General features: G+C 43.1%; 1 protein-coding gene across 1 annotated transcript in view; it reads right to left on the reverse strand.

Moving 5' to 3' along the window:
* The window catches only part of LOC138666106 (uncharacterized), a 48,446-nt gene that overhangs the window by 23,271 nt on the left and 13,104 nt on the right, over window positions 1-12,071 (reverse strand). Inside the window, exons 3-4 of the mRNA XM_069754241.1 lie at window positions 3,969-8,420; window positions 211-271 (exon numbers count right to left, since the gene is read on the reverse strand). Of these exons, the coding sequence (XP_069610342.1) occupies window positions 211-271; window positions 3,969-8,409 (4,502 nt within the window). The 5' untranslated portion in view covers window positions 8,410-8,420. The remainder of the gene's footprint in view (window positions 1-210; window positions 272-3,968; window positions 8,421-12,071) is intronic.

Here is a 12,071-nt window from a genome sequence, read left to right on the forward strand (position 1 = left end):
CCCAGAGCTGCGCTCACTATAGAAGATTAGTGGCTTGCAGAATTGTAGCCAACCACGATAGACAGCGATGTACTTGTCATTTTGAATGGCTGAGCAATACACAGGCACAGATCGCCTACAGGTCCAGCTATTTTTGCTAATCTTTTTATTAGTGTTCTGGGAAGCGCAGTCCATGTTGACCACCGTGACGGGCTCAGCTTGTGGACTCACCTTAGTTGTACAGAATCTGGATTATTGGAAGGCTTCTCTATGGTCGTGTGATGTCCTTCCTCTGCAAAGTAATAAAACATCTGTCTGTATATAGATAAAGTCTAACTCCAGCCATATACACACGAGCAGTTCACCAGTAATACTCCAGTACATGCCAGTCTGTTCTCCTTCCTTACCCTACTCTGCACTGATGAGGGGCAAGAACCCCCATACAGCAGTCTGCAGATAAGGACGGCTTGGCTCTGATGAGCGTCGTAGTCACTACCTGTGAATAGCGGTAAGTTTAGTGCTATGCACAGACGCGGTGTTTCTTGTGTTTATTTCTGCATTTTTATGTCTTTCACGTATCCTTTTCTGGACTGCATCAGATTTGTCAATTTGTTGGATTACTTCGGGCCTGCATGGAATTTTTTTATTTTATTTTACAATAAATTGGTGAGTGAAGGATCGTGTGGGTGGAGTATTTATTCAAATATAGTGTTTCTTTTCTGTGTTTGATTTTTATTACCGGGTTAGTAATGGGGGTTACCTCTCCATTACTCACCATAGGGCTAGATGCCAGCTGCGATTTTAGACAAATCACAGCTGACATCAACCCCAACTTCCATTAACCTGATTGCCATCGCACCAGGGCAAGATGGACGAGTCGAGCAAAGTGCGCATCTCAAGTTATGTGCCAATTCTAGGGCGGCTGCGAGCTGGTATTTTTAGACTGGAAAGGGCCCAATAACCATGGACCTTCCTTGCCCGATAATACAAACTCACAGCTGTCTGCTTTACCTTGGCTGGTTATCAAAAAAAAAATTATATATGAAGTCAAACCAGGCTAAAAACTTTTACGTAAATGCACTTACAACGCATGTTCTTTTTTTTTTTTTTAACTGTGGATTTACCCTATCTATTGCAAGTCTATGGGGAAATTCTGCTCAAAAATGCTGCGGCTCGGAAACCCGTACCGCAGGTGATTTTATGCAACTTAAAAAGGAAGCACAGTGGGCATGAGATCTGTATGAATCCCATTCACTGGGCAACGCAATTTGCAGCAGAAAAAAAAAAATAAGCTCCACATCCAGAGCGCAAACGGTAACATTACTTCTGGGCATGCATGTAAAGCAATAAACCCTGCCGATATGCCTCTAATCCAAAACTATCCCTCCTCTACCAGCTATCCCTACACTGAAAGCAGGTAAAAGTGTTTTTCCTAGAGAAGGACAGTATTTAGCCCTGAAAAAGGACTTTTGTTTTAATGATGCAGCAGTAGTGTACAAGTAATGTAATAGCAATTAAACCCTGCCTAGACACTGTGTGCAGAATTATTAGGCAAGTTGTATTTTGATCACATGATACTTTTTATACTTGTTGTCCTACTCCAAGCTGTTCAGTCTTGAGAGCCAACTACCAATTCAGTAAATCAGGTGATTGCATCTCCGTAATGAGGAGGGGTGTTGTCTAATGACATCAGAACCCTATATAAGGTGTGCTTAATTATTAGGCAACTTCCTTTCCTTTGGCAAAAAGGGTCAGAAGAGAGATTTGACGGCCCTGAAAAGTCCAAAATTGTGAGATGTATTGCAGAGGGATGCAGCAGTCTTGAAATTGCCAAAGTTTTGAAGCGTGATCACCGAACAATCAAGCGATTCATGGCAAATAGCCAACAGGGACGCAAGAAGCGTGTTGGGCAAAAAAGGCGCAAAATAACTGCCCATGAATTGAGGAAAATCAAGCGTGAAGCTGCCAAGATGCCATTTGCCACCAGTTTTGCCATATTTCAGAGCTGCAACGTTACTGGAGTAACAAAAAGCACAAGGTGTGTGATAGTCAGGGACATGGCCAAGATAAGGAAGGCTGAAAAACGACCACCTCTGAACAAGAAACATAAGATATTTCTGGGGCCAGTCTTGACGTTTTATCTTAAGACTGACTTTTCAAAGGTTTTATGGACTGATGAAATGAGAGTGACTCTTGATGGGCCGGATGGATGGGCCAGAGGCTGGATCAGTAAAGGGCAGAGAGCTCCACTCCGACTCAGATGCCAGCAAGGTGGAGGTGGGGACTGGTATCGAAGATGGACTTGTGGGACCTTTTCGGGTTGAGGATGAAGTGAAGCTCAACTCCCAGACCTACTGCCAGTTTCTGGAAGACAACTTCTTCAAGCAGTGGTACAGGAAAAAGTCAGTGTCATTCAAGAAAAACATGATTTTCATGCAGGACAATGCTCCATCACAGCCTCCAACTACTCCACAGCTTGGCTGGCCAGTAAAGGTCTCAAAGAAGAAAAAATAATGACATGGCCCCCTTGTTCACCTGATCTGAGCCCCATAGAGAACCTGTGGTCCCTCATAAAATGTGAGATCTACAGGGAGGGAAAACAGTCCACCTCTCGGAGCAGTGTCTGGAAGCTGTGGTGGCTGCGGCACGCAATGTTGGTCGTAAACAGATCAAGCAACTGACAGAATCTATGGATGGAGGCTGCCGAGTGTCATCATAAAGAAAGGTGGCTATATTGGTCACTAATTTTTCTGGGTTTTGTTTTTGCATGTCAGAAATGTTTATTTCTAAATTTTATGCAGTTATATTGGTTTACCTGGTGAAAATAAACAAGTGAGATGGGAATGTATTTGTTTTTTATTAAGTTGCCTAATAATTCTGCACAGTAATAGTTACCTGCACAAACAGATATCCTCCTAAGATAGCCAAATCTTAAAAAAAAAAAACACCCCATCTTCCAAAAATATTAAGCTTTGATATTTATGAGTCTTTTGGGTTGATTGAGAACATAGTTGTTGATCAATAATAAAAATAATCCTCTAAAATACAACTTGCCTAATAATTCTGCAAGCAATGTATGCCTGCCCTAACCTAAGCTCTCCCTCCTACATCAACTGTCCCTGTACTGCTTCCAGAGGACAGTGGGCAGATCATCGAGTCACCAGGTTTTAGATAAGACCGGCCAATCACAGTAATGCTACGGTATTACCATGTATGGCGGGCAATACTTGTTTATTGGCTGTCTAACAGTCGCGAAACATGTGGGGCAGGAACTCAACCATGGCGCTCAAGCACCCATGACACTTGATCAATGAGATACCCAAGCACACCGATGCTCAATCGAGCACGCTCGCTCATCACTAGTTGATCACCTCTCTGGTGATGGTTGAAGGTCTGACCACTGGGACCGCACCAGTGAAAAGAATGGGGCACTTTTATCCCTGTTAGTATGGATAGGTGATACTTATACAACTTAAAATAATGTCACCCAAAGAATGAACGTTTTGCTCAATCGTGATGCGACATGGACAGTTGTAGAGGTTTGTAGTTGTATTAAATTTTAGCTTTTGTGTTAAGGCTGCAACACTCGATTTTCCCACCAGTCAATGGACGCCGACTCCAAATCATTATAGATCTAAGGTTTATGTTAGTTGAAATGGTGAGGTGCATGAAGTTTAGCTGTGTGAGGCTGGTCTGTGTGAATTTTTTTGGGGGGCTAGATAATTAATGATTCAGGTTGAAAACCACAAATTGTGTTCTTGTGCGTTTGATGAGACATCTCCCAGTCTCAGATCCCTAGGCACCATATTTTTTTAACTGGTCATACATGATCATTGTTCTCCAAACTGCTGTAGAAATTTAGTCCACGATTACTTCACATTCACTGGCAACCATTGTATGGAGAAAAAAAAAAAATGATCGAAATATATAACACACTGTAAATTATGAATAAAGTTCCTGAGGCTTGATGATATTCCTTCTACACCTACCTCTTACAGTTGCCATGGAAGATGAACCTCTCGATTGACCAGACTCTTCTGAAATTCTTTGCTGTTGTGCCGATTGTCTATTTCTAGAGGAAATTTGGATCGCGCTGATATTCATTGGTTGGATCTTTGGCAAGTTACTTGTTTTAGGTCCCATTCGATCATCTCTTTGAGGGATGGTGGGCAGGTTTGGGTTACTAAACCTCTTGGTAGTTGGTTTAACCCCAACATTGCTTCTTTTGTGCCTTATCGTGGCTCGTCTTATCAGGTGATTGTCTTGCGTTTTCGGAGATCCAGTGTCATTTACCCCACCCACGTAACGTGTAGGGTGAGGAGGAAGCCACACAGGGCCAACCGAAGGAGGCAGCATTGTTCTGGCTTTAGAGGCTTCTTCACTTGATATTTTGGGTTCTCCAACAATGCTATCAGGGTGATTGATGTGCAGAAAAACCGGATTATCTTCCTGATCATGACTTTGATTTTTTTTGCCTTGTCGAATATTCTCTTCCTGGTAGAACCCAGATTCTTGTGTGTGACCTAACAAAAGCATAGGGTTAAATATCTGTGTAGGATAGAACGTATGTTCCTTTTTTAAGGGTGTATCCTCGGCCCTATGTGAAGCTTTCTTTTCATCTGGCATTGGATACAAGACTGAAGTTGGGGTTTGCTCCAGAGTTTTTGTTGAGGTAGGGGTGTAAGAAGAGGTAAATTTGTCACAAGGAGGCGTTACACTTCTTAATCTACTCCTGGAAGAACCTTCGCTGTTGGAGAAGGACTGTTTTTCTCCTTGGTCACTATTCAAGTAGGGATCTGTGTTACTTCGCTGCCTTCTTAAGAGTTTTATATTTTCTAAGTCTATATCTGTAGTTTTTCCCATTTCTGAACTAAGAGTTGTTGTGTCTTGGTCAAGGCCAGTCTCAGAATGAATATCACCCAAAGTAGTTTCTTGGTGGTCGGATTCTCTACATGATTCCTCTGGAGGTAAGTTGGTGGTTTCTTGTGCAGCTATACATTCTGTGTCCAGTGTGTTTAGTAATAAATCATGAGATTTACTTTTTAAATCAAGTTCATCTACATTTCTAGGTACAATCGCAATGCTCTTCAAACTCATGGGAAAAAAATTTAGCTTATAATTATCAAGCTCATCCTGTAGAACTTTTTGAGTGCTTTGACCCACCTGTAAGAAACATGGGCTACTGTGAGAGTCCAACATTTCCATAGTTTCGTCCTGATGTTGTTCTGGACCACCTAACCGCTTATCCTGGACACTAGCGTTTGAATCAACTTTTAAGTCAGTGCTTTGTTCTACAAGTAATTCCGGTAGTGGCAGACATGGTTCCACAATTCCCTGACCATACGAAGAACCAGCCTGGACCATCGGTTCTGCATTGTAGACAAGGTGTTGGTTGTAATCAAGTTCATTTTGGGTATCTGTAGGTCTTATATTTTCAGGATCTCCAAACTGGGTTTCCATATCCTGTAAAAGCTCTGCATAGTTCACCAGGTTTTTTTCTTCCATCTGTAGAGGACCACCAACATTGAGTTGAGTTTCTGTATTCATCATTGACTCTATGTATGATTTCTCATTGTGAAATACTGGGGTAATGTATTGTAACTCAAGTAGTGTCTCTTGGTTCAATACACTTGGAAGATGTTCGGAAAGTCCCTCATCCGTCTCTACAAGATTTTCAATGCCAAGAAGCTTCTCTTCAATTCTTGTACGCTCTAGATAGGCGATCTCTATATCCTCACTTAGCCCATGTTTACTGAATGTTTCTGCCAAATCCCATCTCTGCTTGGAAATCTCATCATCAAGCTCATGTTCATTGGTGACACTTTTTTCGAGGACTCTCGAAGCTTCAGAAAGTTCATCAGTGCATTCACAATCTGCATTAGATGCCATCTGAGCTTGTTTATCTGACATTTCCCTTTCTTCACTGGATGGTTCAATGACAATTCTTTCTTCACTTGCGACTTCCTTCATGCTTTCCGATATCTCGGAAGTTATATCTAATACATTTGTATCCTCAGAGTCCGGTGTCTCCTGCACAGTATTTTTCCTGAAAGTTTCTTTATAAATGCCCTGCATCTCTTCACAGTCTGTCCCTTTGTAGACTTTCTGAATTTCTTTAAGCTTTGCCTCTTCACAAAAGGAATCTTTACATGCATTCGAGACTTCATCATTGATCGTTTCTATGTAGACTTCCTCACGAGGAGCCCTTTCTTGATCAGAACAGAAAGTCTCTATATTGACACCTTCACTCTCTATGTCATCTGTAATGGACCCTAGTTTTTCTACACTATTTATTTCATTTTCAACTGGACTTTCTGTAGTTACCGTCTCTTTTTTATCGTTGGAGGTTCCTTGGTTCTCAGTTATCATATTTTCATCAGATGCCTGGTCAGGAACCGCACTTATATTGTCCTTATTAAGATCTATCCTACAGTCAAATTCTACACTTTCCATCCTACTGACTGTCTCATTGTTCTGGACCTCTGGATCTGCATTGTGATCATATGGCCTAGTCACGTCACGAACAGTCTCATTACCTAGAAGCCTAACTAACTCTACAACTGTCTCTTCATTAGGATGCATAATCAAGCGACTGACTGATTCATGAACAAGAAGTCCTGTTCGTTCCTCACTGCTCATCACCTGACCATGAGGCTCAGCCTCCTCACTGACTGTCTCCAGAGCATAAGACCCAGTATCACCATCATAGGTGTTCTGTCTGTAAAGTGAGGCCTCCCTTGTATCTGTTTCCATATGCTGAGGCTCAACCTCCTCACTCACCGTCTCCTGCCCATGAGGCTCAACCTCCTCACTCACCGTCTCCTGCCCATGAGGCTCAACCTCCTCACTCACCGTCTCCTGCCCATGAGGCTCAACCTCCTCACTCACCGTCTCCTGCCCATGAGGCTCAACCTCCTCACTCACCGTCTCCTGCCCATGAGGCTCAACCTCCTCACTCACCGTCTCCTGCCCATGAGGCTCAACCTCCTCACTCACCGTCTCCTGCCCATGAGGCTCAACCTCCTCACTCACCGTCTCCTGCCCATGAGGCTCAACCTCCTCACTCACCGTCTCCTGCCCATGAGGCTCAACCTCCTCACTCACCGTCTCCTGCCCATGAGGCTCAACCTCCTCACTCACCGTCTCCTGCCCATGAGGCTCAACCTCCTCACTCACCGTCTCCTGCCCATGAGGCTCAACCTCCTCACTCACCGTCTCCTGCCCATGAGGCTCAACCTCCTCACTCACCGTCTCCTGCCCATGAGGCTCAACCTCCTCACTCACCGTCTCCTGCCCATGAGGCTCAACCTCCTCACTGATTGTCTCATGACTTTGATGTCCAGCCTCCTTACTGTCTGTTTCTTGAAAACTATTCTCAGTATCCTTATTAACAGAGTCATGCCCATGTGGCCAAGTATCTTCACCAACTGTCTGATAACAATGAGGCTCAGCCTCTTCATCAACTGTCTCAAGACCACAAGGACCAGCCTCCTCACCGACTGTTACGTGAATATGAGGATCAGCATCCTCTTTGACTCTCTCCTGACTATGAAGCCCCCTGTCCTCATTCACAGTCTCAGGACTATGGAGCCCAATGTCCTCACTGACTGTTTCGTGACCATATGGCCCAGCCTCCTTACTGACTGTATCATGAGAATGAGGTTTATCTTCCACACTATCTGTCTTGTAAACACGAGGCTCAGACTCTTCGTTAAGGGTCTCATGACCATGAAGCCCTACCTCCTCATTATATTTCTCCTGAGCTTGAGGCCCAGTGTCCTCACTCATTCTATGATGACCATGAATCCCGGGGTCTTTAATGTCAGTTTCCTGACCATGAAGCTCAACCTCCACATTGTGTATCTCTTGACCGGATGACCCAGTGTCATCTCTGACCTCGTGTGGATCACAACGTTCTCTGTCATTTGTAACACTTTCTTCACTGGCAGTCTCCCATTCGTCTGTTCCATCACTGATTGCTTCAAGCTCTTTAAAACTTGTCTCACTTTCCTCTTTAGGATGTCTCATTTCAGTCTCTTTAGGATGTCTTGTTTCAGTGTCGGTTTGTCTCTCCTCTGTGGATGTCTCCACCATAGAAGGAGAAGATTCCAGTTCACCCAGTAAGGTGGCATCACATATTTCTTGGGTGTTATCATTGGATGGTGACGTGTGGAGTGATCTTTGACTTGTTTCTTTATGATGGGGAGATACGCTGGCCTCTGCCACAGCATTTATGGTTTCATTAGTCAGCACTTCCAAGGTAGGTGGTTGCAAGTTCTCCAGTAAATCAGAGGGCGCTTCCATAACTGTCTCATAACTGAGGCCGAAGTAGTCTACCTCGTTTGTTATTCTGCACGTAGACGTCACGCTTCTCTCTGAGCAGTCGGCCTCCTGTTTCGCTCCTTGCTCATCTTTCAAAATACTTTCCATTGTTACTCCATCTGTAAGATAAAGGAAAAAGGCTTTACAAAAGGGAAAACCAAAAATAAAAACACGGTCAAAAACTGGAAAGGTCATTAAAAGGGAGTGTCCATTTTACAATAGGCATCCTTATAGAGGTCCTGAAGTGCATAGTATACATTGTAGACATCTACTGATGTCACTGCTGCTCTGTCAACCTCACGACCTAGTGCTGGAGGAGTGGAAGGTTGCGTCAGGTGTAAACACGGCCTAAGGCATTCTTATATAGCAAACAGTCACTGTAAGAAGTGATTGAGGGCCCCAAGTCCGGCTACGCACAGCACTGCACTATGTAACCTTATTGGAAGGGTCCAGACATGGTGTTATTTTGTGGTGCAACTTCAGCAAAATCTGCATCGGATTTTTGTGGATTGCACTCACACTACACTGAAAATCTGTGACTAGACATGAGTGAATTGGTTCAAAATGTAAGTAATGGTGCAAATTAAGCAAATTTGCGGCAGGCCTTCTGCCATTTGTAAAGGGAAAGGGAAAAAAAAATTCACATGCTCTTATTTTTCTCTCATACAGCTCCACGTGGAGCTCCATCTTGACTCTCCTTAACTTTAGCAAGCAATATCCTCTTCTGGTATATTATCATGTGCACCAGGGCTTCCAATGGCAAGTAGGCCTCCAACGTCAAAGCATACTTTGCCCAAGGCCTAGTCAACTTCTCGAGTGATGAACATTGTGGGCAGGACGATTCGGCAGAAAGAACATCCAGGTAAGAACGCGGCATACCAAAGGAAACATGCTGGACGAAGCTCTGCGCCGGTGGGACAAGTGGGTAGCGAGTTTTTTTTTTTTTTTTGTTACACCTTATGTGTGAGAGAACATTCAATTTGGGTTGGATTAGTTCAATGCAGATTGAATTTCCTGGCCAAATACGCTCATCACTTTTGGTGACAAATCTGTAAAAGCATTGCAGATATGGGGTTTAATTGTTGTTCTGCCGCCATACTGAAAGTGCGGCTACTGGGAGAAAATGAACTTTATTATCCCAGGAGCTTCCTGCTCTTAGTCATAAAGGCATCCAAGGAGCGGATTCAGCCACCACTTACAGTACTGTGAGCGGCGACTGTAAGCACCCCCGCACTTTGATGGACAGCTTGCTCTTCACAGATGCGCTGCAGAGCTGGGTATGCTTAAAGTCACTGCTTATCGTGTCCTGTGCATTGACTGTAGCTGTGCCCGCATGCCTCAATGACTGAAAGCCGGAAAATTTCCATCTGCAGAGTACTGGCGTTTGTGGGCAAGACAGGTTCCCTGTGACCTGCAAAAATCCCCCCCAAAAAACTAAGGTCCCATTCCTCGTTGTTGCACAAGTTTTGGGGGGCGTGCCTGTGACTTGATCGCAGTTCGCCGATGAGTAGCTATGACAGTCTGGGATCTCTAGAAGACCTATGTGCCTGTCATTACGGACCACCCTCGAAACCTTGCCTGTGTAGGGGGCTTCATAACGGGACCTTGATTTTTGCTGTATACATCAATGCTGTGGTATTGCCGTATATAGCACAAGTGATCAGACTGTCGCAGCTTCAAGTCCCCTAAGAGGACTAACAAGTGCAGTGAAAAAAAAAAGTATGAAAATAAAAAAAAACCAAAAGTTTAAATCATCCCCCTTGCCCCCCCCCCCACTAAAAATAGAAAAGTTAAAAAAACCTATGTATGTAGTATCGCCACATTCAGAAATGTCTGATCAACAATCTAAAAATAATTAGCACGATAGATAAACACTGTAAGTGGAAAAAATTTAAAGCACTCCAAAATTATGTTTTTTTTTGGTTGCTGCAATATCATAAAAAATGCTGTAACAAAAAGTCATATCTATCCCAAATTAGCATCAATGAAAACGTCGTCTCGCCCCGCAAAAATGAAAACGTTACACTTCTCGGAGAATGGCGACAACTGCCAAAACATTTTCACCACTAAAATAATAAATAAAACTGGACGTTTGATATCACTAATTGTACTGATGAGGAGAATGATATTGCGAGTTCAATTTTACCACACAATGTACACCCTAAAAACAATTCCCAAAAAAACAAACGTGAGAATTGTGATTTTTTTCATAACTTTTTTCCAAGTTTCCCAGTACATTATATGGTAAAATGAGTGAGGTTATTCAAAAGTGAAACTTGTCTTGCAAAAAAAAAAAAAAAAAAGCCCTCATATTTCTATGTGGGCAGAAAAAAAACAGTTCCTTTGGGAAGAAGGAGAAGACAAAAACGAAAAACGGAAACTGCGAAGGGGTTAAGTTGTTTCTTTCCTTTTAAAATCTTTTTACTTCCTCCACAGCCTTGCTTGTCGATGTTTTTTGGGCGCAGTCCCTGGCTGGAGTAAAGTTTTTGGCTGAGTATTTTGGGACAGAGCGGAGGACTAACGTGCAACATTGTAAAAAATTCTGCATCTCTTCTAAAGAGGAGCAAAAAAAAAAACAAAAAAAAACTTTAAAAAATAATGGCCTAAATCTCGCTCCTTTGGTGATAGTGTGGGTAAGGCTCTATTCGTATCACATCTGAGGCCTCTATTAAGTGTCTAGAGCATTTCCCATTATCTACCTCTGATGTAGGACTCAGGCGAACGCCACCAGGTTCGTAGAGTCTTAGTTTATGTTCACACGGTGCGTTTTTGTTGTGCATTCTGATAAAGTTTAGTGACCCCCCAAAAATCATGATGCAACTTCCTTTTATGGAATTGCACCAAAACCTGATACCTGCATTTTTTTTGCAGTTATGGACACTTCTGGTATGTGCCCCGGGCACTTCTACAGCCCAGCATTGGTAACATGTAATGTGAACACTTGCCTAAATTGGATCAGCTTGGAATCCAGAGTAACAAACCCTCAGCTTTGACGTTGATCTGCTTTCAGCCCACGGATTTAAAAGAAAAAAAAAAAAAATTTAAATCCCATTCACTGACAGCAAGCCGAAAGATAGAAAATACCTTTTTTTCTTTTACAAGTAAGGTTTCTGCAGGATGGAAATCTCAGCAGCTGCAGAGCAAAAGTTTTCTGTTAACCCTTAAATCACCGGAGTAGGCTAATTAAGCCCTGTTGTTCTAGTATCAGGGAGTATCATGAAGGTAAAATTAGCCCAAACTCCTCCCAGGTGAGGCGCTCACACCCTGCGCCTGTATGCTGTGAATGTTTGCATGTATGAAGAGCATCCAGAACAGGCGGAGGGCGGTCAAGTGACCCAGTAACCATTTCTGGAGAAAAGTTATTTCTAAGAGGCGCGGCCGCAGCGACCAGATCAGTGAAGGAAATATGCAGGACGTAATAAGGGTTCATTTACAGGAGTTGGTTTTCATCACAATTTTTTTTTATAGCTTGGAAAATATTTTCTAAAAATAAAAAAAATAAAAAAATTACAAAATCAATGATCGGACGGCAAAAAAACCCTATTTCCCATAGGCCGGCTTCACACTTGCGAGTTTTACGTACGTAAGAGCGCAGAAACTACGTCCGTAAAACTCGCAAAAAATACGGCACAATTATTCTCTATGCCCCTGCTCCTATCTGCCGTATTTTACTGATCAGTATTATACGGCTTTCTACGGCCGTACAAAATCGCAGCATGCTGCGTTTGTCACCGTACTGCGCAAGAAATACGCCAATGAAAGTCTATGGA

Source organism: Ranitomeya imitator, chromosome 2, assembly GCF_032444005.1.
Source record: "Ranitomeya imitator isolate aRanImi1 chromosome 2, aRanImi1.pri, whole genome shotgun sequence".
In the NCBI taxonomy this organism is placed as follows: Eukaryota; Metazoa; Chordata; class Amphibia; order Anura; family Dendrobatidae; genus Ranitomeya; species Ranitomeya imitator.